The following is a 25,667-nucleotide window of genomic DNA, read 5'->3' on the forward strand; positions in this document are numbered from 1 at the left end:
CCGGGGTGGCGGGGGGTCCGGCGGCGGCTCGGGGGTGCTGGCGGCCGCGCTCCGTGTTCCCGGTCTCTCCCTCTCTGTGGTCACATCTGGAAGTTCCACCCTCTGAAGTCTTAAGAAAGGTCAATGATGTGTGTGTGTGTGTGTGTACATATATACACACACACAATTTAAGCCTTTAAAAATGGCAATTTTTAAGATGATTTATGGGTTTTTCCCCCCTTTACTACTACAATTTAAGCCTTTAAAAAGCGGTAATTTTTTAGATGCTTGAAATAGTTTGGGGGATCCCTAGCTCTTAATCGTGGCACTCTGTTGAGTTTGTGAAATGGATCTTCAAAGAGGTTGTTAATAATAAGCAAATTTTTGAAAACTAGTCAGATTACTAATTATTGATGAATAAAAAATGAGTACTTTTAGGCCGGGTGCAGTGGCTCACGCCTGTAATCCCAGCACTTTAGGAGGCCGAGGCTGTGGCAGATCACGAGGTCAGGAGATCGAGACCATCCTGGCTAACACTGTGAAACCCCGTCTCTACAAAAAATACAAAAACATTAGCCAGGCATGGTGGCGGGCACCTGTAGTCCCAGCTACTCTGGAGGCTGAGGCAGGAGAATGGCGTGAACCCGGGAGGCAGAGCTTGCAGTGAGCAGAGATGTGCCACTACACTCCAGCCAGGGCAACAGAGCAAGACTCCGACTCGAAAAAAAAAAAAAATGAGTACTTTTAATCTGCTAAGTTAAAGCTCTAGAATTCCTTTTCTCCAGTAATAACTGGCAGCATCACCACCAATGGAAGGGACCTAAGGAATATTGTGTACATTGATATACATGAGGCTGCTCTCATCTTTTTGGTCAGATTACAAAAGCTAGGCTCATATAGTTATGGCCTATGGACCTCTTTTTAAGTTATTTTAGCAGAAGTAGATGGTCTAGACCTTGCTCCTCTAATCTTTTATATTAACTGTCCCTAAGCCACTTTGATGACTATTCTAATCAAAATCAGTATAGCTGTGCTCACTAAGCATATCACTGCTTATTATTTAAATACCTTCTGTTTTCTATGTAGTAAAACAAAAAGTTTTATAAATTTCAGATAAGCTTTCTGTTTTTCTTCAGTGCAAACATCCTGAAACAGCACAAAGTCATTCAGCTAATCTGAGGATAAAGTCAGTTTGTGTAGTGCTTAAAGTAGAATCCCAGATATTCTGGAATGGAAATAGCTCATGTGAAACTTCAGTTCATTTTTGTCCTTAAGGGCAAATGATCATCTTCAGAGAGTGAACACTTTTTTAAAATCTGAATTCACAGATAAAATAATTTTAGCTTTACTTTATAGGTACTGCTGAAGTTGTAGCAGGAACTACTAGTCCTTCACTGAGGCATGTAGCCACCTTGCCATACAGTCTGTGGTAACTTTTAGGCATTCCTTCATCAATCGCAGCCTCCATCCCAACTCTTTCAGATCTTTCTACTAGTCCCTCAGTACCTGGACCAAAGTATCGGCTGCAGAAAATTCCTGAAACATTTTCATTTGCCCAGATCCACGGGATTGTGAAATATGATCTGAAATCTGTTGTTTAAGTCTAACAAAATCTTCCTCATTGACTGATGAAACTTGTTTTGACCTTTCAAAACGTGAAATATCTGGACTGGATTCATGCTGACTGCAGTTCTGTTTGAAGTAGTGTTGCCTGGGCAAAATGCCATCACTGCCATCTACATGATCTACTAATTGTAGATCTTTTGGCCGCTCCTCTGAATCTAACAAGGGCTGGATGGACTCGGATCTTGAGAAGACTTGGACTGATGGAACTTGGTGTCTGTAGCCACTGTATACCAGAGCAGAATACTGGACAGTGCTTGAAGTGTTGTGTGAAGATTCATTTTCATCACTGCTAGAAATGCTTGGCCTAGAAGATGACATGCATAAAGACCCCCCAATACCACCGCTGTGTCCTTCAGTATTAATTTTTTCCTTTTTGAACAGGTCCAATGATTTCAGATCTTCTGCAAAAGGCTTTTTGTCATTTGCTTCTATTTCCACAACACTTACATCAGTGAAATTGCCATCTGAATACATTTGATCTTTTGCATTAAAATTGTGCCTTGAAGGAGTGTGAGGTGACCACTGGGCAATATGACTCTTTGAAGGATCTGGAACGTTAAGCCAGATGTGTTTTTTAATTAGGTCTCGCTTATTAAAGCAGAACAGCACTCCCAGAAGAGTTGTCAATAGGAATGCTAAGCAAATAGTTTAAGATACTAGACAGTTCCTCTGAGTTGATCACTGATAAATTATGTGGCGGATTAGGCTTCACTTTATATACAGCATCAAAATTGATATGATCTGATGTAACCTTCCCAAGGGCATTCTCTGCTTCTACCCAGACTTGAATGTTGACAAAATACACGATAGAATAATCAACGGTGCATGAGGTGGGAGTGTCATGTTTTGCTTTGCAATCAGCAAACTTGTGTGTTGTCCATTCAGAGTTTAAAGTGAAGTTTGTCTCCAAGTGTGTTTCCCTTCCATGATCCCACTCACACCTCATTTTCTTTCCCTCATTCACAATGCAACTCAAATTTTTAGGTTTTTCTGGAGGCAAGCCTGAAATTATTGTGATTCCATAAACATTCTGTTCAAACTGTCTGAATGTAAGAATGTTGCAAGTGAATTGAATATTTAATGAAGCTATATGTGTAAAGGTGACACTGGATGCTGTTCTGTTTATGATAGTATATTGCTCCTTAGGAATAGTAAAACGGTTTGTTTTCCAGACAATGTCATAAGCATTTACATGAAAATAATCCATACATTTTTCCTTTAGCACACAAACTGCAGTGAAATTAGAATGAAGTTGTACAACTGGAGATTCGGGACTGATACAACCACATGGATCTAGAAGTTCACCTATAGATTCAGTGGTGAGGAAAATAAACAAAGCTGGCACTAGCCAAGTCTGCAACATCAACATCTTGTGCAGATATTTCCAAATCACAAACTTAGTAAGTGAAAGAGTAGGGATTTGAAGCTCAGTTTTCTGCTTCTAAATGTCACGCTTTTTCCATTGGGTTTCACTCAGGCCGCGCCGCCTGGATCGTCTGCATCTCCACAGCACACGAATCCCTCGGCGCCAGACTGGGCCAGACCCGTTGGCCTGGCAGGTGCGGCCCGCGGTTCAGCTGCTCCGGGGCGGCCCAGCGCGGCTCCGCGGGCCTTTTGGCTGCTCGCCCCAGCTCAGGCTCCGGAAAGCTCGCGGATCCTTCTCCGGAAAGCTCGCCGATCCTTCTCCGCAGAGGTAGTGCGCCGCCCCAGGCCCCTCGCGGGGAGGGGCAAGGAAAGTACTTCTTAAGTGGAAATAGAAAGCATTAATCATATATATATATAATTTTTTTTTTTGAGATGGAGGCACTCTGTTGCCCAGGCTGGAGTGCAGTGGCACAATCTCGACTCACTGCAACCTCTGCCTTCTGGGTTCAAGTGATTCTCCTGCTTCAGCCTCCCGAGTAACTGGGATTACAGGTGCCTGCCACCTTGCCTGTCTAAGTTTTTGTATTTTTAGTAGAAACGGGGTTTCACCATGTTGGCCAGCCTGGTCTTGAACGCCTGACCTCAAGTGATCCATCTGCCTTGGTCTCCCAAAGTGCTGGGATTACAGGCGTGAGCACCTGGCCTAATCATAGAAATATTTTAATAAACTGAACTACGTGAAAATTTAAAATTCGCATTTGCCAAAAGACTATTTAAGGTAACCCATAGAGGGAAAGAAGATAGAGCAACAAGCATAACTGATGAAGGGCTCATATGCATCCAAGTACCAACCAGGCTGGACCCTGCTTAGCTTCCGAGATCACACACATTCAGGGTGGTATGGCCATAAAGGGCTCATATCCAGAATACATAAAGAACTCCTACAAATCAATCAGAAAAAGACAGACCAGCCTATATATAAATTGTCTTAAGACTTAAACAGGCACTTCAGAAGAGAGACTATCAATCTCATTAGTCATGAGAAAAAAGTTGAAAACCCAAGGAAATATCACTATATACTCACCAGAATGGTTAAAACTAGAAAGACTGAAAATAGCAAGTGTTGGCAAGAAAGTACAGGAATGTAAAGAATAATAATCTGCTAGTGGAAATGTGAATTGATACAATCACTATGGAAAAGAGTTTGGCAATTTCTACTAAAGCTCAAGATATTTATACTCTATGACCCACCAAGCCATTCTGAACATACACATAACTGAAATGCTTGTACATGTGCACCAGGAGATATATATAAGAATGTTCATAAGTATTGTTACCCATAGTAGCCCCCAAATTAGAAAAAACCCCAAAATCCTATCAACGGTAAAATAAATAGTAGTATTTACTTACTACATAAAAATACCTTACAGTATGCCATACGGAAACACTACTGTACACCACGTCATTGTACACCACAGAAAAAATTGTAATATACACTTACTGTACAGGTATAGAAACAAACTAGAACTACTGACAATTACTTGAATCAATCTCAAAAACATAATGTTGAATGAAAAAACCCATAAACGGAAGACATAGACTGAATATGTTGTTTATTTTATATAAAGTTCAGAAAACAGAAAAAAGTTAAACTACAACATTCAGGGATATGCACTTAAGTGGTAAGAAGTAAGAAAAGTAGGCCAGGCGCTGTGGCTCACGCCTGCAATCCCAGCACTTTGGGAGGCTGAGGCGGGTGGATCACGAGGTCAGGAGATCGAGACCATCCTGGCTAACAGAGTGAAACCCCGTCTCTACTAAAAGTACAAAAAAAATTAGCCAGGCGTGGTGGTGGGCGTCTGTAGTCCCAGCTACTCGGGAGGCTGAGGCAGGAGAATGGCATGAATCCAGGAGGCGGAGCTTGCAGTGAGCCGAGATTGCACCACTGCACTCCAGCCTGGGCTACAGAGCGAGACTCTGTCTCAAAAAAAAAAAAAAAAAAAAGAAAAACAACAACAGGCAAAAGTCATTTATGGAGACAGAAGTCAGGGTGGTGGCTGAAGAAAAGCAAGAGAGTTATGACTATAACAATTGTGACACTGATTATTCTAGAATGACTGAAAGGCAAAGAAAAAGAGAGAGGCTATTGGGTTACTAGTAATACTCTTTCTTTACCTGGGTGATACCTACACAGGTGTTCCACTTTGTAATAAATCACTGAGCTGTATATTTCTGTTTTGTGGATTTTTCTATGTGTATTGTATCTCATAATTTAAAAAGGATAAAACATAGCTCAAATTCCTTTCAAGGTTAGTGATCACATTGGGAATAATATATAGACATAAAACTAAATTCTTCAAAGGTTTAAATTATCATAATTCTCCATATAACAATGTTATGGTTAACTGTGGACCACATATAGGAAGTGGTGCCATAAGAATATAATGAAGCTGAAAAGTTCCTATCGCCTAGTGACATCGCGATGGTTGTCATCAAGATATGTAGGCCTAGGCTAATGTGTATGTTTGGGTCTTAGTTTTTAACAAAAAGTTTAAAAAGTAAAAAAAAGAAATTTTTAATAGAAAAAAAGCTTATACCGTAAGGACATAAAGAAAGTATTTTTGGATAGCTGCACACTGTTGTTTGGTGTTTTAAGCCAAGTGTTATTACAAAACAGTCAAAAAGTTTAAGAATATTTAAAGGATTATAAAGTAAGAAAGTTATAGCAAGCTAAGATTTATTATTGAGGGAACAAAAATATATTCAATAAATTTAGTGTGTCCTAAGTGTAGAGTGTTTATAAAGTCCACAATAGTATACATACAGTAATGTCCTAGGCTTCCCATTCACTCATTACTTACTCACTGACTCACCCAAAACAACTTACAGCCCTGCAAGCTCCATTCATGGTAAATGCCCAAAACAGGTGTGATATGGGTTGACTGTGTTTCTACCCAAATCTCATCTTCAACTGTGGCTGCCATAATTCCCAAGTGTTGTGGGAGGAGCCAGTGGGAGATAATTGAATCATGGAGGCAGTTTCCCCCATACTGTTCTTGTGGTAATGAATAAGTCTCACACGATCTGATGGTTTTATAAGGGGTATCCCCTTTCACTTGGCGCTCATTCTCTCTTGCCTGCCACCATGTAAGATGTGCCTTTCACCTTCCGCCATGATTGTGAGGCCTCCCCAGCCAAGTGGAACAGTGAGTCCATAAAACGTCTTTTGCATCATAAATTACCCAGTCCCGGGTATGTCTTTATCAGCATCATGAAAAAGGAGTAATACAGTAAATTGGTGCCAGGAGTTGGGTGCTGCTATAAAGATACCCAAAAATGTGAAAGTGATTTTGGAACTGGATAACAGCCTGAGTCTGGAACTGTTTGGAGGGCTCAGAAGAAGACAGGAAGATGTGGGAAAGGTTGGAACTTCCTAGAGACTTGCTGAATGGCTTTCGCTAAAATGCTGATAATCATGTGGACAATAAAATCCAGGCTGAGGTGATCTTAGATGGAGATAAGGAACTTGTTGGGAAATGAAGTAAAAGCGACTCCTGCTATGTTTTAGCAAAGAGACTGGTGGCATTTTGTCCCTGCCCTAGAAATTTGTGGAACCTTGAAGTTGAGGGAGATAATTGAGGGTGTCTGGCAGAAGAAATTTCTAAGCAGCAAAGCATTCAAGAGGTAATTTGGGTGCTGTTAAAAGCACTCAGTTTTGAAACAGAAACAGGAGACAGAAGTCCAAAAAATTTGCAGGCTGACAATGCAATAGAAAAAAAAAACCCATTTTCTGAGGAGAAATTCTAGCCAGCTGCAGAAATTTGCCTAAGTGACAAGGAGCCAAATGTTAATCACCAAGACAATGGGGAAAATGTCTCCAGGGCATGTCAAAGACCTTTGCAGCAGCCCCTCCCATTATGGGCCCAGAGGCCTAGGAGGAAAAAATGGGTCTGTGGGCTGGGCCCAGGGCCCCCCTGCTGTGTGCAGCCAAGGGACATCTCAGCCACTCTAGCCATGGACAAAAGAGGCCAACGTATGGCTTGGGCCATGGCTTCAGTAGTGCAAGCCCCAAGCCTTGGCAGCTTCCATGTGGTTTTGAGCCTGTGGGCACACAGAAGTCAAAAATTGAGGTTTGGGAACCTCTGCTTAGATTTCAGAAAATGCGTGGAAATGCCTGGATGTCCAGGCAGATGTTTCCTGCAGGGGCAGGGGCCTCATAGAGAACCTCTGGTAGGGCAGTGCAGAAGGGAAAGGTGAGGTTGAAGACCAAACACAGAGTCCCCACTGGGGCACTGCCTTAGTGGAGCTGCGAGAGCCTCCGTCTTCCAGACCCCAGAATGGTAGATCCACCAACAGCTTGCACTTTGCATCTGGAAAAGCCGCAGAGACTCAACACCAGCCCATGAAAGCAACCAGGAGCAAAGCTACATGGGTGGAGCTGCCCAAGCCCATGAGAATGCACCTCTTGCATCAGTGTGACCTGGATGCAAGATATGGAGTCAAAGGAGATGGATTTGGTGCTTTAAGATTTGACCGCCCTGGCCGGGCACAGTGGCTCACATGTGTAATCCCACTACTTTGGGAGGCCAAGGCGGGTGGATCACGAAGTCAGGAGATCGAGACCATCCTGGCTAACACAGTGAAACCCCATCTCTACTAATAATACAAAAAATTAGCCAGGTGTGGTGGTGGGCACCTGTAGTCCCAGCTACTCAGGAGGCTGAGGCAGGAGAATGGTGTGAACCCGGGAGGTGGAGATTGCAGTGAACTGAGATCACACCACTGCACTCTGGCCTGGGTGACAGAGTGAGACTCCATCTCACAATAAATAAATAAATAAATAAAAGACTTGACTGCCCCCCGGACTTCGGATTTGCATTGAGCCTTTAGCCCCTTCATTTTGGCCAATTTCTCCCATTTGGAATGGTGTATTTATCCAATGCCTTTACCCCCTCTGTGTCTAGGAAGTAACTAACTCACTTTTGATTTTGCAGGCTCATAGGTGGAAGGGACTTTCCTTGTCTCAGATGAGACTTTGGACTGTGGACTTTTAAGTTAATGATGAAATGAGTTAAAACTTTGGGGGACTGTTGGGAAGGCATGATTGGTTTTCAAATGTGAGGACATGAGATTTGGGAGGGGCTGGGGAGGAATGATATGGTTTGGCTGTGTCCCCACCCAAATCTCATCTTGAATTGTTGCTCCCAGAATTCCCACATGTTGTGGGAGGGATGTGGTAGGAGATAATGGAGTCACGGGGGCAGTTTTCCCCATACTGTTCTTGTAGTAGTGAATAAGTCTCACAAGATCTGATGGTTTTATAAAGGGCTTCCCCTTTGGCTTCACTCTCATTCTCTCTCACCTGCTGCCATGTAAGATGTGCCTTTTGCCTTCCACCATTGTTGTGAGACCTCTCCAGCCACATGGAACTGTGAACCCATTAAACTCTTTTCATCATAAATTACCCAGTCTCAGGCATGTCTTTATCAACCATATGAAAATGGACTAATAGAAGGTTTGTCATTTTTTATGCCATATTTTTACTGTACCTTTTCTATGTTTAGATATATTTATATACACTAACACTTTCCATTGTGTTATAACTGCCTACAGTATTCAGTGTAGTAGCATACTGTATAGGTCTGTAGCCTAGGAGCTACAATATGTGACAGCTTAGGCTATACCCATATAGCCTAAGTGTTTAGTAAGCTAAACCATCTAGCTTTGTGTTAAGTGCCTCTATACTGTCCATGCAATGATGGAATAGCTTAGCAACACATTTCTCAGAACATATCACCATTGTTAAATGATTCATGACTATTCTTGAAAGACAATATTAGTCATTGATAGCAGTCTGTCCTATCCTCTCAAAATCTTCTCTATCTCAACCCATTATTCACGTATGTATGCATACATACATACACATATTTAGCTTCTTTATAATGAGGTACCACCTTACTTTCTTGACTCTAATAAAAGTAATTTTCTCTCTAATACATAACCTATAATTTAAGAGTTAACCAATTTCTCCCTCATTCAACTTAAAAGGCAATGCTTTTTAGTGAGTGCAACATGAAGAACATAAGAAAAGCTATCACATATTGCCAGGAAGATATTTCTTACCTTTTTTTCTGATAACAATAATACATTAAAAACTCAAAATTACCTAAAAATAGAAAATTGTTGGACAAATTATGGTATATCCATATGAAGAAATACTATGAAGTCATCAAAAAGCAACAAATATGAAATGGTCACAATATATTATGTGGATAAAACAGATTACAAGACTACATGGTTTGATCCCAACATTGTTAACAAGTATAAAAAAAGACAAAGATCAATTGACTGGGGATTCTGTGAGCCAGAACTTTCAAAAACAATTTTTTGAGAAGTACTATTGATATACACAAAATAAGATGGTAGGCCAGACACTGGGTTCATATTTTCTTCTTTCTTTAAATAATTAAAATTTGGCTGGGCACAGTGGTTCACGTCTGTAATCCCAGCACTTTGGGAAGCCAAGGCGATTGTGAACTGCTTGAGGACAGAAATTTGAGGCAAGCCTGGCCAACATGGTGAAACCCTATCTCTACTCTTAAAAATTACAAAAATTAGTTGGGTGTGGTGGTGCGTGCCTGTTGTCCCAGCTACTCAAGAGGCTGAGGCATGAGAATTATTTGAACCCAGGAGGTGGAAATTGCAGGGAGCCCAGACCATGCCACTGCACTCCAGCCTGAGTGACAAAGCAAAACTCTGTCTCAAAACAAAAAAGATTAAAATTAAAAAAGAAAATGACTCCTGCCAGGCCCAACTCTCTTGCAGGTAACAATAAACTCTAGACCAAAACTAAAACAAAACAAGCAAATAAAAATCCTTTAGGCTAGGAAGAGTAAAGAAAAGTAATACAGATCCAGACAGCAGTTGACTCTTGGGAAAAAGGTAATGGCACAAAGTGAGTTATCTGTTTTTAATGACTTTTAGCCTGAGTACACATCAAAGTTGGCACCACACAGGTTATATAAAGCTCCAATAGAAAACTCAGTCTTTCTGGCCTGAAGAACCACAGGGTAGAGTTCAGGGAAATCAGAGCTGCAGAAAAGTAAGGTGGGGATTCCTGGAAAGGGGAGATCCCCAAATTTTGTAAATAAAGCCTGTTCAAATATCTGGCTGATCTCTGAACTACCACCCAAGACAAAATTTGTAGTTTAAGTCCAACCAACTTACTTGTCTGGCAGAAGGGAGGAAGAAAGAAAGGAAAGAAAGGGAGAGAGTTGTGTTAGGCTGTTTGCATCACTATAAAGGAATACCTGAAGCTGGGTAATTTATAAAAAAATGTGGTTTCATTTGCTCACAGTTTTGCAGAGTGCACAGGAAGCATAGTGCCAGCATCTGCTTCTTGTAAGGGCCTCAGGAAGCTTACACTCATGGCCAGAGTCAAAGGGGGAGCAGGCACATCACCTGGTCACAGCAGGAGCAAGAGATGCACAGCAGAGGTGCCATGCTCTTTTAAACAAGCAGATCTCACAGGAACTCAGAGTGAGAAACTCACTTTGAATAAAGGCGATGGTGCTAAGCCATTCATGAGGGATCTGCCCCATGATCCAATCACCTCCCATCAGGCCCCACCTCCAACATTGGGAATCACATGAGATTTGGAGGGGACAAACATCCAAACCATACCAGGAAGGAAAGGGGAAAGGGAAGGAGGAAGGGAGGGAGGAAAGAAGAGAGGGAGGAAGGAAGGAATCTTCTCAGAGGAATGTAACTGAACCTAGAGTCTCCACAATGTAACATTCAATATTTTTGATACTGATATCAAGAATCCAACCCCAAATTACTCCACATACAAAGAAACAAGAAAATGTGATCCATTTTCAAGAAAAAAGACAATCCACAGAATCCAAACCCAGATGACCTTAGATGCTCAAATTAGCAGACAAAGATTTTAAAGCTCACATACATGAAAGAAAATCGGTTTACAATAATGTAAAAATTGGAAATTGCAGTAGAGGGAAACTATAACAATGAACCATAAACTCTAGAACTAAAAAAATGCAATGTCTAAATAAAAAATTCATCAATAGGCTTAACTGCAGAATGAAGATAACAGAAGAAGAGATAGTGAACTTGAAAAAAGATCAATATTATTGACTCTAAAGAAGAGAGAAAAAAGGTACTAGAAAAAAAATAGTCTCAGAGACCCACAGAACCATGTCAAAAGGTCCAACATATACCTATTTCCCTAATTGGAATCCCAGAAGAAGAAAAGAGAGGGGATAAGGCAAAATATATGTGGACAAATATTGTAGATCTTCATAGAGATTTGTATTACACTGACATACATTTGTCAATATTTAGTAAATATACACTTAAAATTCACAAATATACACAAAATTCAACAAACATTCACTTGGGGAGCTCATTGTGCATAAAATTGATGTCAGAAGAAAACTGTAAAGAGATCGTTGAAGTCCAGTAAATGATGTATATGTTTAAGTATTTAGAAGGAAATATTTATTGGTGTCTTCAATTTACTCTGAAATTCATTCCCCCCAAAAGGAAGATTAATAATGGATAGAAGAATGCATAGGAGGATGGATATTTTATATGTAGTAAGTAATGTGCTACCACCGTCCTCATTTTATAGATGAGGAAATTGAGGCTCAGGGACTGCAGTGACTCACCCAAGGTCACACAAGCTAGTGGTGTGGCCAGGATCCAAGCCCATGCTCTGACCCTCGGGCCCCATGCCATGTCCCCCAGGCTTCCTGACCAAGTGCATCCAGCTCTATGAGACCACGGTGGTGTGACAGGGCCTCATACTCGTCGGGGCCACAGGCTCTGGCAAGAGTACTGTAAGCAGAGCCAAGCTTGGCAGCCAGTATCCGGATAGTGGGCCTGCAGGGGGGTGCAGCTTCAATAGGGGTTGGCCTCCATTTGTGGCCCTTGGCATAGAATACCCCTCCCCCTCCCCATGGCCCCCAGTCCACTCCAGCCCTGCTCTCTGGGAGCCTCACTCTCAGGCGGTCCATCTCCCAGTGTTACAGAGTCCTGGCAGCTGCCATGACGTCACTGAAAGGGCAGCCATCCATCAGTGGTGGCATGTACGAGGCTGTCAACTACTATGTGCTCAAGCCCAAGTCCATCATGATGGGCCAGCTGTATGGGGAGTTTGACCTTCTCACCCATGAGTGGTGAGTGACCCCCCAGCCTCGCCAGTGATGCCCTGCTCCCAGACCTCTGGAGACTGTGGACCGCAGTCACCCGTCCCTCCGTTAGCCCAGGGGAAGGCCGGGCTCTGCAGCCCAATGCCTGGTATTCTATTCTCCATTCTACTTCCTTGCTGAGTGACCCTCCTCACCCCCTAGGCCATGGTTCCCTCATCTGCAAAGTGGGGACAATAATGGCACCATGCTTATGGTAAGGCAAGAATGTCTTAACACGCTCAGTGTCTCTGCAGTATATGGCCATTGTCATGACCTGAGAGAAGCTGGTGGGCCCTCTCTGGGCCCCTGCTCCCAGGCTGGGGCGTGCATTTTAGGGGAAGTGCACTGAGATGGGAGAAGGGCAGCTGGATGGAGACTGCTGAGACATTGGCCCCTCAGGGGCTTTTCTCTAAGACTATTCTGTTTCTCCAGACAAGAGTCTCCAGTTCTCTGCTGGGGGTGTCTGCTTGGCTCCAGTGTTCTGGGAGCCCTGTAGGGGATGGTCAATGGAGAGGGACTGTCACCTTCCACAACGTGAACCTGTACTGCTTCCCCCATTTCTGGTGAAGATTCTCCCCCATACCCACTCCAGTCTCTTATGTAGGTAGGTGGGGGGCTGGGGGTCAGACCAGAAAAAAGTCCCCTGTTAAAGAAAAAAAATTATTCAATGATACTTTTTTTTTTTTCAGACGTAGTTTCACTCTTGTTGCCCAGGCTGGAGTGCAATGGCACCATCTCGGCTCACTGCAACCTCTGCCTCCTGGTTCAAGTGATTCTCCTGCCTTAGCCTCCCGAGTAGCTGGGATTACAGGCATGTGCCACCATGGCCAGCTAATTTTGTATTTTTAGTAGAGATGAGATTTCACCATGTTGGTCAGGCTGCCCTCGAACTCCCTACCTCAGGTGCTCTGCCCACCTCAGCCTCCCAAAGTGCTGGGATTACAGGCGTGAGCCACCACACCCAGCCAGAAATTACAATATATTTTTTGACTTATCAAAATTTAATAGTTATTAATTCTTTTTACTATTGTTCTGGAAAATGCAAGGAAGGACCTTAATTTTATTATCCCTTCTCTTTTTTTTTTTTTTTTTGTGAGACAGAGTCTCACCGTGTCACCTAGGCTGGATTGCAGTGGCTTGATCTTGGCTCACTGCAACCTCTGCCTCCTGGCTTCAAGTGATTCTCCTGCCTCAGCCACCCAAGTAGCTGGGACTACAGGCACCCACCACCACGCCCAGCTAATTTTTGTATTTTTAGTAGAGACAGGCTTTCACTATGTTGGCCAGGCTGGTGTTGAATTCCTGACTTCATGATCCACCTGCTTTGGCCTCCCAAAGTGCTGGGATTACAGGCCTGAGTCACCGTGCCCAGCCCTGTTACCCCTTCTCACATGTACTTGTACTTGTGTGTGAATTGGGTCTGTGCTATGTATTTAATATCCCCAAGGCATTGCTGTTTTAGTCCATTTGTGTATTGTCAAGATATCTGCCACTTTTGCTGCTCTCCATTCATCCCTGAATCCTTGAAAATATTTATTTATCATCATTTTGCTTTTTCTTCTTTCTCAATAAACATGCTTTCGAATTTCACTTAGGGTCTATCTGCTGGTAAAAAAAAATTCTGTCAGTTTTTACTCATCTGAACATGTTTTAATGTTATCTTTATTTTTAAAAGATACTTTGGTTGTGTAGGGAATTTTTTGACTAGCGGTTAGTGTCTTACATCACAGTGAAGCTCTACTAATTTCTACTTGTTTCTTGGTTTTCTGCAGCTTCATTACCAGGAGTTTGTCTTTCTGAAATTGTAGGTTATTATATTTCATTAAGTTTAGAAAATTCTCAGCAATTGGGTCTTTAAATATTTTTCCATCCCATTCTTATTTTCATCTCTTTTCTTCAGCGTATATTAGATTTTATTATGAAATATCCTCAGTGACTCTTAAGCTCTTGTATCCATATATCTTTACAAATTAATGTATCAACATGCATATTTTTTTCTGGTTAGTTTATGATATCAATTATAATTCACTGCTTCTTTACTTAGCTGTGTCTCATTTGCTGTTAAACTCATATATTGAGTGACCTTTTTCTTCCTCACATTTTTTAGTCTTAGAATTTTTGTGTGTTATTTACCCTAATCTGTCACTTTTATACTTTCCACTTTCTTGTTGAAGATTCCAAGCTTGACTTCATGTCTTTGAATATAGTAATTCTAGTTGCTTTGACACATTTTTTTCTTTTTCCTTGGCATCTGTTTATTCCTTCTCACAGTGTCTTTTTTTCTTCATTGACCCTCATATCTTTGAGCAAATGTACAAAATATAGTGGTGAACAACTGGTTTTGTCTGTCTTTAGAGGCCCAACTAATGTTTTCTTTCTCAAATGATTGCTATTTGCTCATGTCAGAAGTATAAGGACAATCAAATTCTGAATCACTTTCATAAAAATTTAGAGTTGGAAACTTTTTGGGGCACTCAGGTGGAGAGCAACCAGCCTGCTGTGGTGATTGGGTGAATTCTGGTTCCTTCTCACTGCTTTAATGCACCAGCAGCCTTTAATATCCATGACCAAACTGGGGGTCTCTGCAAGACTAACAGAGGTTTAACACAACCTGGGTAGATACCCCATCTGAAGTAAGAAATGGCTCCAGGGCAAAGCAGCTCTTATTTCTCTAGATGCTGTTTCTCTCCAAATCTTAGCCTGACAATTCTTAGCTGTGCATTAACTCAGTTACTGTTAAAAAAAATTAAATTATTGCCTCCGATTTATTTTTATTTATTTATTTAATTTTTATTTTTTTGTGATGGAGTCTTGCTGTGTCACCCAGGCTGGAGTGCAGTGGCACAATCTCAGCTGACTGCAACCTCCACCTCTGAGAATCAAGGGATTCTCCTGCCTCAGCTTCCCGAGTAGCTGTGACTACAGGCGCACGCCACTACTAATTTTGTAATTTTAGTAGACACGCGGTTTTGCCATGTTAGCCAGGCTGGTCTCGACCTCCTGACCTCAGGTGATCCACTTGCCTCCGCCTCCCAAAGTGCTGGGATTATAGGTGTGAGCCACCATGCCTGGACCTGATTTGTTTTAAAATGTTACTTTACATACAAAACCTAATTTAAATTATTCTAGGATACCTACTCTGTCTTTATCAGAAGCATATGATGAATATATATTCATCATAAAAAATGGTATTTGAAATTTTCTCTCACTTGTGTTGTTTTGTTGTTGACCTCACAAAGTTATCTTATAAAAATGTTCTTGATTATGTCTGATAATATTGTTTACCTTGACAAATAATTTTTTGTTTCTTTGTGCCGCCGCCCCACCGCCCCGCTGCCCTGCCACCCCGCTGCCTCAGAACTGAAAAGTGTTGGCTGCGGAAGGAAGACAGTGGGGCCCAGAAGACTGCAGGGAGAGGGGGAGGAGGGTAAGGAGAAGGTGGGAAAGAACTTTGGAAAGTCGGAGAGGCAGAAAGGAGGGTGGGAAAGAAGAAGGTGAGGACACGGCAGGGCGCAGTGGCTCATGCCTGTAATCCCAGCACTTTGGAAGGCTGAGGTGGGCGGATTCCAAGTTCAGGAGTTCGAGACCTGCCTGACCAACATGCTGAAACCCAGTCTCTACCACAAATACAAAAATTAGCCGGGCGTGGTGGCGAGCGCCTGTAACCCCAGCTACTCCAGAGGCTGTGAGGCAGGAGAACCGCTTGAACCAGGGGGCGGAGGTTGCAGTGAGCTGAGAACTCACCACTGCACTCCATCCTGGACAACACAGGGAGACTCATCTCAGAAAAGAGAAAAACTACAGTGGGGAGAGGGCGAGGGGAAGAAGCTAGTGGGGAAAAAGACCACCGAGAAAGGGAGAAGAGGTGGGGAGAGCTCTACTGTTTCACTGAACATTCCTCAGTTGAAGTTAAAATGTTCTCATAAATTCCGTATTTTCAACTTTTGCTCTTCCAGTTGATATATTCTTTTCTTCCTCCAGCTCCTTAATTTTATTCAACACCAAGTTAAAACTCCAACCACCTTTCTCTTTTTATTTTCCAATGTTTTTCTTTCTTCTAAGAACATTCTTAACTCTGGTAACACTTTACAATGTTGCAAAGCTCCAAATCCTATTTCCTGTCGTCTCTTCATGCTTTCCCATTGAGATATCAGGAGATTTTCATCCTATTATTTTGTTTACACTAGGAACATTTCAGCTTGGCTAGGCCTGTTTTCTACTTAATTTTTTTTCAACTTCAAGCTTGACAAACCCAAATGTGCTCCTTTACCAATTGTTTCTGTCTCAGGAATTGGTTTCTTGATGCACTGTGATACACGTGAAGCCAAATACCTTTCTCAGCTCATTATCCCCAGAATGTATTTGCACATTATTGACAAAGAATAGACACCTAATAAATATTTCTAAATTTTTATTGTTCTTCCTTGCCACAAAACAGCAATCACCTTTTTTTTTTTTTTTTTTTTTTTTTTTTTTTTTTTTTTAGCATGATGTACTTGCCCTTCTATCATCTTGTCCTGAACTATTTATCAAATCTTATTTCTTCCCACTCCCCCATTTGTTTCCCACGCTGTGGCCGTACAGAACTACTTAGAGCTCTGTCAACTCTCCATGCTATTTTATAATAATCAACACTAATGAAAAGAAAAGCAGCTTTATAGCAGAGGCAGAACTCATTATTTTCTAAAAAATACATGCTTATCTCCCATGCTGAATAGTGTCCCACAGAAAGTCATGTCCAGCTGGAACCCGGGAATGTTAAACTATTTGGAAACAGGGTCTCTGCAGATACACTTGGTTAAGACAAGGTCACAATGCATTAGGGTGGGCCGTAAAGCCAATGGCTGTGTCCTTACAGGAAGGTCGTGGGAACATCCAGAGACCTACAGGGAAGACGGCCATGGGACAAGGGAGGCAGAGTCTGGAGTTAGCTGCCTACAGTCACGGAATGCCAAGGACAGCTGGAAACCACCAGAAGCTAAGAAGGAGATTTTACCTGAAAGCCTCCCAAAGGAATCAGTCATACTCACACCTCCTTTTTGAATTTCTGGCCTCGTGAATGGTGAAAAAATGAATTTCTATCATCTTAAGCCCTGTGGTTTGTGGTCATTTATTCTGTTCCTAGCCTTAGGAAACTAACACAGCATGCTAAGGGAAAAGAAGAAAATTCTGCATAAAATGTCATTTTACTTTTTAAAACAACTACTGTTGACAGTAAATGAGTATTCTTCTAAGATTCATATGCAGAACATATATGCAGCCCAGAACATTTTTTCAGACCCATGGCATAAGTGATATGATCGATAAAATCCAAATATTAACCTGCCAAAAGAGTTATTTTTTCTTTTGCAGTCATTTAAATGTAATAAGCAGAGGTCATGAGCCCTATAAAAGTTAATCTATTCATTTGTTGTCACTTGATACTTATGATCCATTGACATATTTAAGTTTTTAATTTTTTGTACAGATTATGGTTTGTCTTGCACTGTAATTTTATTGCACAACAAATTTTTTATATATCTAAGTTGTTTCTTAAATGTCAATAACTTTGCACTTGAAAATACTCAGACTTCTGTTGACGTTCTCGTAACAGCTTCTTCTAGTTAATAAAACTACTTAATAAAAACCTAATTCCATTTTCCTTTTATGTATAGATTATAAGTCAAATCGGCACTTAAAAAGTAAAATCTGTTCCACAATTTCTATTGCTATGGTATGTAGTATAACATAAAATTTGTCTTGTTTTTTTCCTCACTCAATAACAACTTAATTTTTTTTTTTTTTTTTGTGATGAAGTCTCACTCTATCGCCCAGGTTGGGGTGCAGTGGCGCGATTTTGGCTCACTGCAAGTTCCACCTCCCGGGTTCACGCCATTCTCCTGCCTCAGGGTTCTGAGTAGCTGCGACTACAGGCACCCGCCAGGACACCTGGCTAATTTTTTAGTAGAGATGGGGTTTCACCGTGTTAGCCAGGATGGTCTCAATCTCCTGACCTCATGATTCACTGGCCTCGGCCTCCCAAAGTGCAGGGATTACAGGCGTGAGCCACAGCACCTGGCCAGAATTATGTTCTTATAATCACCTATCTCCATTTATTGTTGAGAATGAAGAAAATTTTGGAGCATACAATTCAATGCAATGATTTTTTTTTTTTTTTTTTTTTTGAGACAGTGTTTCACTCTTGCTGCCCAGGCTGGAGTGCAGTGTCATGATCTGGGCTCACTGCAACCTCCGCTTCCTGGGTTCAAACAATTCTCCTGCCTCAGCCTCCTGAGTAGCTGAGATTAAAGGCTTGTGTCACCATACCCGGCTAATTTTTTGTTTAGTAGAGACGGATTTTCACCAGGCTATCCAGGCTAGTCTCGAACTCTTGATCTCAGATGATCCACCCGCCTCAGCCTCCCAAAGTGCTGGCATTACAGGCATGAGCCACTGCACCCAGCCCAATGCAATGATTTAATAGTTATTATGGCAGTTTTAAAATGACCTGAGTGAAATATAGTGCTTATATCAATTCTGAATACTGAATTGCTGGATTATACAGTAATTCTGCTTTTAAGTTTTGAGGAACTGACATACTGTTTTGCATAGCATCTGCACCACTTTAAGTCTCTTCCAACAGTGTATACGGGTTTCAATTTGTCCACGTTCTAGACAACATTTGTTATTTTCTTTTTAAAAATATGGTAGCCATGGTTATTATTTATTTTAATCACCAGATTATCTTCTTCAGTGTTTGGGTTTTACAAGAATATTAATTCTATTTTTCTATTATCCTTTTATAAATATTTCATATAAATATCTCATCAAATAATTAAGATAATTTATTGCTACTGTTTTTATTTCAATGCTTTATAGTAAAGGCCACTGAATATATAAATATATAAAATATATGATATATTTTGCTTTGACTCCTTTGTGAATGGCTATAAATAAAAATTTTTCAATTACTTACTATGTGCCAATCACTCCACAATGTTCAGAGTAGGCTTTAATGTTGCCACGTTAAACTTCTCTACTTGTGATTTCTATATCTAACCCAGCTGGCAGCAAGACAGTTTTGTGTCTTTGTTGAAATGGCTTTGGCTTTATGTAGACCATTCATTCAGTTTCCATGTCATTTCCCTGAAATATTTGTGGTTCATTTTTTCAATTCAAATAAACATGCTATTTTTTTTTTTCAATACTGTGCTACATTCCTGATGTCATACAAACTATGCAAGGGGTCAAAACATAACTCTGGTCCTTTTCAGGAGAAACTCATAATATTTCATTAAAACTAACTTACGAAAACATGACCAAAATATGATAGACTATTCATTTGTCTTTTAATTAGGTAAATGCTTATTTGTCTTTCTTGAATGTTTCACCTTCTTCTATAATTTTATCATTTTACTTTTTTACCTTGTCTTTTGATCTCTAGATTATATTCATTTCTGCAAGACCACATTTTAATTTGTATTTCATTTTCTATACATTTGGCATCCCTATCTGGCAAGCTTTCTGTGTTATTTAGTGGGATACAAGTAATTGCTTCTTTTTCATTTATATTTTACTGTCTGTGACATCTTTACAATTAGTTGATAATTTCTGTCATGCATCACAATAACTCATTGCTATAAATGTCCTATTTTTAAAATTGTTCTCAGCTTCTTTTCTCATTTTCCTTTTAATTCTTCATGTATTCTATTTTTTGATTCTTATTTTTTGGGCTTCGAAAATACCTTTTTATATCCTTCTGGATTACTTTAGTGTCATAATTATTCTTTAAATTTTATATAAGCTTTACATACATTTAGTATTTTATGGATAATGATATTGTATTTGAAGCTTGAGTATAACTACAAAATATTATTTTTTATCCCAAGACATTTAATAAAAAGAAATAATGTAGTTGGAGCAGATTAGTAGATGAAATGAATGACAGACGAGGAATTGCTATAAGCACTATATTTCACTCAGGTCATTTTAAAACCACCATAATAACTACCAAATCATTGCATTGGGCCGGGCACAGTGGCCCATGCCTGTAATGCCAGCACTTTGGGAAGCTGAGGTGGGTGGATCATCTGAGGTCAGGAGTTTGAGACTAGCCTGGACAACCGGACAAAACCCCGTCTACTAAACAAAAAATTAGCCAGGCGTGGTGGTGCATGCCTGTAATCTCAGCTACTCAGGAGGCTGAGGCAGGAGAATTGCCTGAACCCGGGAGGCAGAGGTTGCAGTGAGCCGGGATCGTGACACTGCACTCCAGCCTGGGCAGCAAGAGCGAAACTCTGTCTCAAAAAAAAAAATAAAAAATAAAAAATATATCATTGCATTGAATTGTATGCTCCAAAATTTTCTTCATTCTCAACAATAAATGGAGATAGGTGATTATAAGAACACAATTCAATATTGCTTGAAAACATTCCAGTAATTTCACTGGAAAAATGTTTATAACATAGAATATGAGCTTAATGGTAAGAAACTTGTTTGGTTTGTTCAATACTGAATACTCAGTTCCAATCACTGGGCCTGGTATGTGAAAAGAGCTTCTTGGTTTAAAAAATTTACTTAAATTGTCAATGAGTGAGGGAAAAATAAGACACATTTTATGTTATACTACCTACAATAGCAATAGAAATTGTGGAACAGATTTTAATTTTTAAATGCCAATTTTACTTATAATCTATACATAAAAGGAAAATGGGATTAGGTTTTTATTAACTAGAAGAAGCTGTTATGAGAAGGTCGACAGAAGTCTTCTGAGTATTTTCAAGTGCAAAGTTACTTACATTTAAGAAACAACTTAGATATATGATAAATAAAAAATTTGTTGTGCAATAAAATTACAGTGCAAGACAAACCATAATCTGTACAAAGAACTAAAAACCTAAATATGTCAATGGATCATAAGTATCAAGTGACAACAAATGAATAGATTAATTTTTATAGGGCTCATGACCTCTGCTTATTACATTTAAATGACTGCAAAAGAAAAAATAACTCTTTTGGCAGGTTAATATTTGGATTTTATCGATCATATCACTTATGCCATGGGTCTGAAAAAATGTTCTGGGCTGCATATATGTTCTGCATATGAATCTTAGAAAAATACTCATTTACTGTCAACAGTAGTTGTTTTAAAAAGTAAAATGACATTTTATGCAGAATTTTCTTCTTTTCCCTTAGCATGCTGTGTTAAGTTTCCTAAGGCTAGGAACAGAATAAATGACCACAAACCACAGGGCTTAAGATGATAGAAATTCATTTTTTCACCATTCACGAGGCCAGAAATTCAAAAAGGAGGTGTGAGTATGACTGATTCCTTTGGGAGGCTTTCAGGTAAAATCTCCTTCTTAGCTTCTGGTGGTTTCCAGCTGTCCTTGGCATTCCGTGACTGTAGGCAGCTAACTCCAGACTCTGCCTCCCTTGTCCCATGGCCGTCTTCCCTGTAGGTCTCTGGATGTTCCCACGACCTTCCTGTAAGGACACAGCCATTGGCTTTACGGCCCACCCTAATGCACTGTGACCTTGTCTTAACCAAGTGTATCTGCAGAGACCCTGTTTCCAAATACTTTAACATTCCTGGGTTCCAGCTGGACATGACTTTCTGTGGGACACTATTCAACATGGGAGATAGGCATGTATTTTTTAAAAAATAATGAGTTCTGCCTCTGCTATAAAGCCGCTTTTCTTTTCATTAGTGTTGATTATTATAAAATAGCATGGAGAGTTGACAGAGCTCTAAGTAGTTCTGAACGGCCACAGCGTGGGAAACAAATGGGAGAGTGGGAAGAAATAAGATTTGATAAATAGTTCAGGACAAGATGACAGAAGGGCATGTACATCATGCTAAAAAAAAAAAAAAAGGTGATTGCTGTTTTGTGGCAAAGAAGAACAATAAAAATTTAGAAATATTTATTAGGTGTCTATTGTGTGTCAATAATGTGCAAATACATTCTGGGGATAATGAGCTGAGAAAGGTATTTGGCTTCATGTGTACCACAGTGCAACAAGAAACCAATTCCTGAGACAGAAACAATTGGTAAAGGAGCACATTTGGTCACGCCTGTAATCCCAGCACTTTGGGAGGCCGAGGCAGGCGGATCACGAGGTCAGGAGATCGAGACCAGCCTGGCTAACATGGTGAAACCCCGTCTCTACTAAAAAAATACAAAAAATTAGCCGGGCGTGGTGGTGGGCGCCTGTCGTCCCAGCTACTGGGGGTGCTGAGGCAGGAGAATGGCGTGAACCTTGGGGGTGGAGCTTGCAGTGAGCGGAGATCTTGCCACTGAACTCCAGCCTGGGCAACAGAGAGAGACTCCGTCTCAAAAAAAACAAAAAAACAAAAAAACAAAAAAACAGGAGCATTTGGGTTTCTGAAGCTTGAAGCTGAAAAAAATTAGGTAGAAAACAGGTCTAGCCAAGCTGAAATGTTCCTAGTGTAAACAAAATAATAGGATGAAAATCTCCTGATATCTCAACGGGAAAGCATGAAGAGTTGACAGGAAATAGGATTCAGAGCTTTGCAACATTGTAAAGTGCTACCAGCGTTAAGAATGTTCTTAGAAGAAAGAAAAACATTGGAAAAATAAAAAGAGAAAGGTGGTTGGAGAGTATAAAAAGGAGATGGAGGAAGAAAAGAATATACCAACTGGAAGACCAAAAGTTGAAAACACAAACTTATGGGAACATTTTAACTTTAACTGAGGAATGTTCAGTGAAACAATAGAGCTCTCCCCACCTCTTCTCCCTTTCTCGGTGGTCTTTTCCCCATACTATCTTCTTCCCCTCGCCCTCTCCCCACTGTAGTTTTTTGTTCTTTTTTGAGATGGAGTCTCCCTGTGTCATCCAGGCTGGAGTGCAATGGTGAGTTCTCAGCTCACTGCAACCTCCGCCTCAAGCGATTTTCCTGCCTCAGGCGCTGGAGTAGCTGGGAATACAGGAGCTGGCCATCACGCCCAGCTAATTTTTGTGTTTTTAGTAGAGACTGGGTTTCAGCATGTTGGTCAGGCAGGTCTCGAACTCCTGACCTTGTGATCCGCCCGCATCAGCCTCCCAAAGTGCTGGGATTACAGGCGTGAGCCACCGCTCCCGGCCTTGTCCTCATCGTTTTCTTTTCCACCCTCCTTTCTCCCTCTCCTCACCGTTTTCCTCCACTGTCTTCTCTACCACACTGTCTCTTCCCTGCACTTTCTCCCCGTCTTCTTCCCCACCTTCTTTCTCCCCATCCTACTTTCCAAGGTCTTTCCCACCCTCTCCGTCCCCTCCTCCCCCTCTCCCCGCAGTCTTCTGGGCCCCACTGTCTTCCGCCCGCAGCCAACACTGTTCAGTTCTGAAGCAGCAGAGGGGGCGGGGGCGGGGGTGGCGGCAGCCGTGATGGCACAGGCAGCGACTCTCCTGCGTCTCCCGTTGGCTGCTGGGGCGGAGCTCAGGGGCCCAGCTTATGGGGCTGCCTGGGCGCATAGACACACCGGGGGCAGGGACACAGGCGCGCGCACGCGTGGAGAGCTTCTAGGTGAAAGGCAGTGGGAGAGCGCGAGAAGGGGGTGGGCAAGAAGACGATCGGGGGCGAAGACGGTGGGGAGTGGAAGAGGGGAGAAGGGAGAGGGGGAGAGAAAAGCGCGGCAGGAAGTCGCTGCTGCGAGAAGGTGGGGAGATGGAAACGGGAAGAGAATGGTGGGGGAGGGGAAGAAGATGGCGGAAATAAGAGGCTGGGAAAAAAGACGATGGGGAGAGGGAGAGAAGAAAGTGGGAAGAAGATTGCGACTGACAGACGCTCCTGCCAGACGGTGGGAGGACATGGGAAGAAAACGGTGTGAGGGGAAGAAAACGGTGTGGGGGGAAGAAAACGGTGTGGGGGGAAGAAAACGGTGTGAGGGGAAGAAAACGGTGTGGGGGGAAGAAAACGGTGTGAGGGGAAGAAAACGGTTGTGGGGAAGGCGCGGGGAGAAGACGGTGAGGGGAGAAGACGGTGAGGGGAGAAGACGGTGAGGGGAGAAGACGGCGTGGGGAGAGGACGGCATGGGGAGAGGACGGTGGGAAGAGGAAGAGAGAAGATTTGGTGCGGGGAGAGAAAAGCGCGGCAGGAAGACGCTGCTGCGAGAAGAAGGTGGGGATATGGAGGCGGGTAGAAGACGGAGAATAAGAGGCTGGGAAAGAAGACGATGGGGAGAGGAGAAGAGGGTGGGAAGAAGACTGCGGCAGACATGGGAAGGAAACGGTGCGGGGTGAGGAAGAAAACGGTTGGGGGTAATAGGCCGGGAGAAGACGGTGAGGAGGGGGAGGGGAGAAGAGGGAGCGGCGGGAAGACGCTGCTGGGGGAATAGGCGGGAAGGTGGAGACTGGAAGCGAGCGGGTGGATAGAAGAAGATGGGAGGAAAAGCTGCCGCCACAAGAAGCCGTGCTGCGAGGAATGGGAGAGACTGAGGGGAAGAAAACGGTGGGGAAGGGGAAAAAAACTGCGGGGGAGAAGAAGGTGCGGGAAGAAAACGGTGGGGAAGGGGAAAAAAACTGCGGGGGAGAAGAAGGTGCGGGAAGAAAACAGTAGGGAGACTGCAGAAGAGGATGCGGGAAGACCGCAGTGGGGAAGAAGGAGGGGAGAAGAGGGAGAGGGGAGAAAAAGGTGGGAAGACGTTGGGAAAGGAGAGGGGTGGGAAAGGAGAAGGGTCGGGAAGGAGAGGGGAGGGAAAGGGCAGAAGGTGAGGAAGAAGACTGGAAAAGCGGTGAAGGGAAGAAAAAGGTGGGGAGGGAGTAGGGAAGAGGACGGGTTTGGGGGAAGAAGAAGGGAGGGGAAAGCAGCGAAGACGACCTTGGGGAAATAGATGGAGAGGAGAAAAAGATTGGTGGGAGAGAAGAGGATGAGGCAGGGAGGGGAAGAAAAAGGCAGAAAGACGGGCTGAGAAGAGTGCTGGGAGAAGAAGGGGGAGCGGAGGGAGGGAGAAGGGAAGCGGGGAAAGACGTTGGGAGAAGGTGGTGGGGGAGAAGGCAGTGTGGGAGAAGAGTTGAGGAAAAAAGAAACAATAGTGATACTAACGTTTAAACGTCGTCGTCTTGGAGCAAAAGAAGCAAGTGCTGCTTTAGAGTCCCGGCCTAACTTTGTTCAATAAATTCCCACGTCCAAATATCTTGTGATTGCAGTGTATGTCATTTTTAGTATTTAGATCCAGAGCAGTCTCTAATTGTTAGTGACAGTGCTGTTAAATTGCATGCTGTTCACCAGCTATAAATGAAAACATCACATTTCCTTGAAGTGCACTTTAACGTGTAATTCAAAGACTTTTCCAAGAGGCTTATTGGGGAAAAAATAGAGGTGTGTACCTTTGGCATTGAACATGGAGTCTCTGATTTTAGATTGCATTTGTTTCCCCAAATCTTTAAGATTGTGGCAGAAACATGATTGTGAATACGGCATTCATTTTGTAGGGCAGTGCGTGTTATTTTAACAAAGATAGGGTAAACTGATACGCCTATAAGAAAATGTAATTCAATTTAATTCACTCA

At 42.1% G+C, this 25,667-nt stretch overlaps 1 protein-coding gene, 2 long non-coding RNA genes and 1 pseudogene across 6 annotated transcripts; 2 read left to right on the forward strand and 2 right to left on the reverse strand.

The window, feature by feature from the left end:
- Positions 1 to 850: 850 nt before the first annotated feature.
- LOC100939555 (interleukin-6 receptor subunit beta-like) lies at positions 851 to 3,179 on the reverse strand (annotated as a pseudogene).
- Positions 3,180 to 15,965: 12,786 nt separating this feature from the next.
- Positions 15,966 to 17,269, forward strand: LOC129051220 (uncharacterized). The gene is made up of 2 exons (XR_008515305.2): positions 15,966 to 16,044; positions 17,038 to 17,269. It is a non-coding gene; the product is annotated as an uncharacterized LOC129051220 (long non-coding RNA).
- Positions 17,270 to 21,412: 4,143 nt separating this feature from the next.
- On the reverse strand, positions 21,413 to 24,201 carry LOC134760516 (uncharacterized). Of its 4 annotated transcripts, none has more exons than XR_010138074.1 (2): positions 23,312 to 23,645; positions 21,413 to 21,644 (listed from the first exon to the last, which is right to left on the reverse strand). XR_010138074.1 is itself a non-coding variant. In XM_063718403.1 (2 exons), the coding sequence occupies exons 1-2, from the start codon at positions 24,188 to 24,190 to the stop codon at positions 21,444 to 21,446; spliced, it is 753 nt and encodes a 250-aa protein (XP_063574473.1). In that variant the 5' UTR covers positions 24,191 to 24,201; the 3' UTR covers positions 21,413 to 21,443. The 4 variants fall into 4 exon arrangements, 1 of the variants encoding a protein (XP_063574473.1); XR_010138073.1 differs by having other exon boundaries at positions 22,909 to 23,644; XR_010138072.1 differs by having other exon boundaries at positions 23,198 to 23,625.
- On the forward strand, positions 23,696 to 25,424 carry LOC134760517 (uncharacterized). The gene is made up of 3 exons (XR_010138075.1): positions 23,696 to 24,018; positions 24,144 to 24,642; positions 24,695 to 25,424. It is a non-coding gene; the product is annotated as an uncharacterized LOC134760517 (long non-coding RNA).
- Positions 25,425 to 25,667: the final 243 nt, after the last annotated feature.

This window comes from Pongo abelii, chromosome 19 (genome assembly GCF_028885655.2).
Source record: "Pongo abelii isolate AG06213 chromosome 19, NHGRI_mPonAbe1-v2.0_pri, whole genome shotgun sequence".
Taxonomy (NCBI): Eukaryota; Metazoa; Chordata; class Mammalia; order Primates; family Hominidae; genus Pongo; species Pongo abelii.

What these genes read in the sequence shown, in the direction of transcription:
- LOC134760516 (XM_063718403.1), bottom strand. Translation starts at nt 24,190, where the DNA reads ATGCCGTCCTCTCCCCACGCCGTCTTCTCCCCTCACCGTCTTCTCCCC. An exon ending in CGCCTGTGTCCCTGCCCCCG is followed by an intron (nt 21,645 to 23,638) that starts GTGTGTCTATGC and finishes GTGTCCTTACAG; the next exon opens with GAAGGTCGTGGGAACATCCA.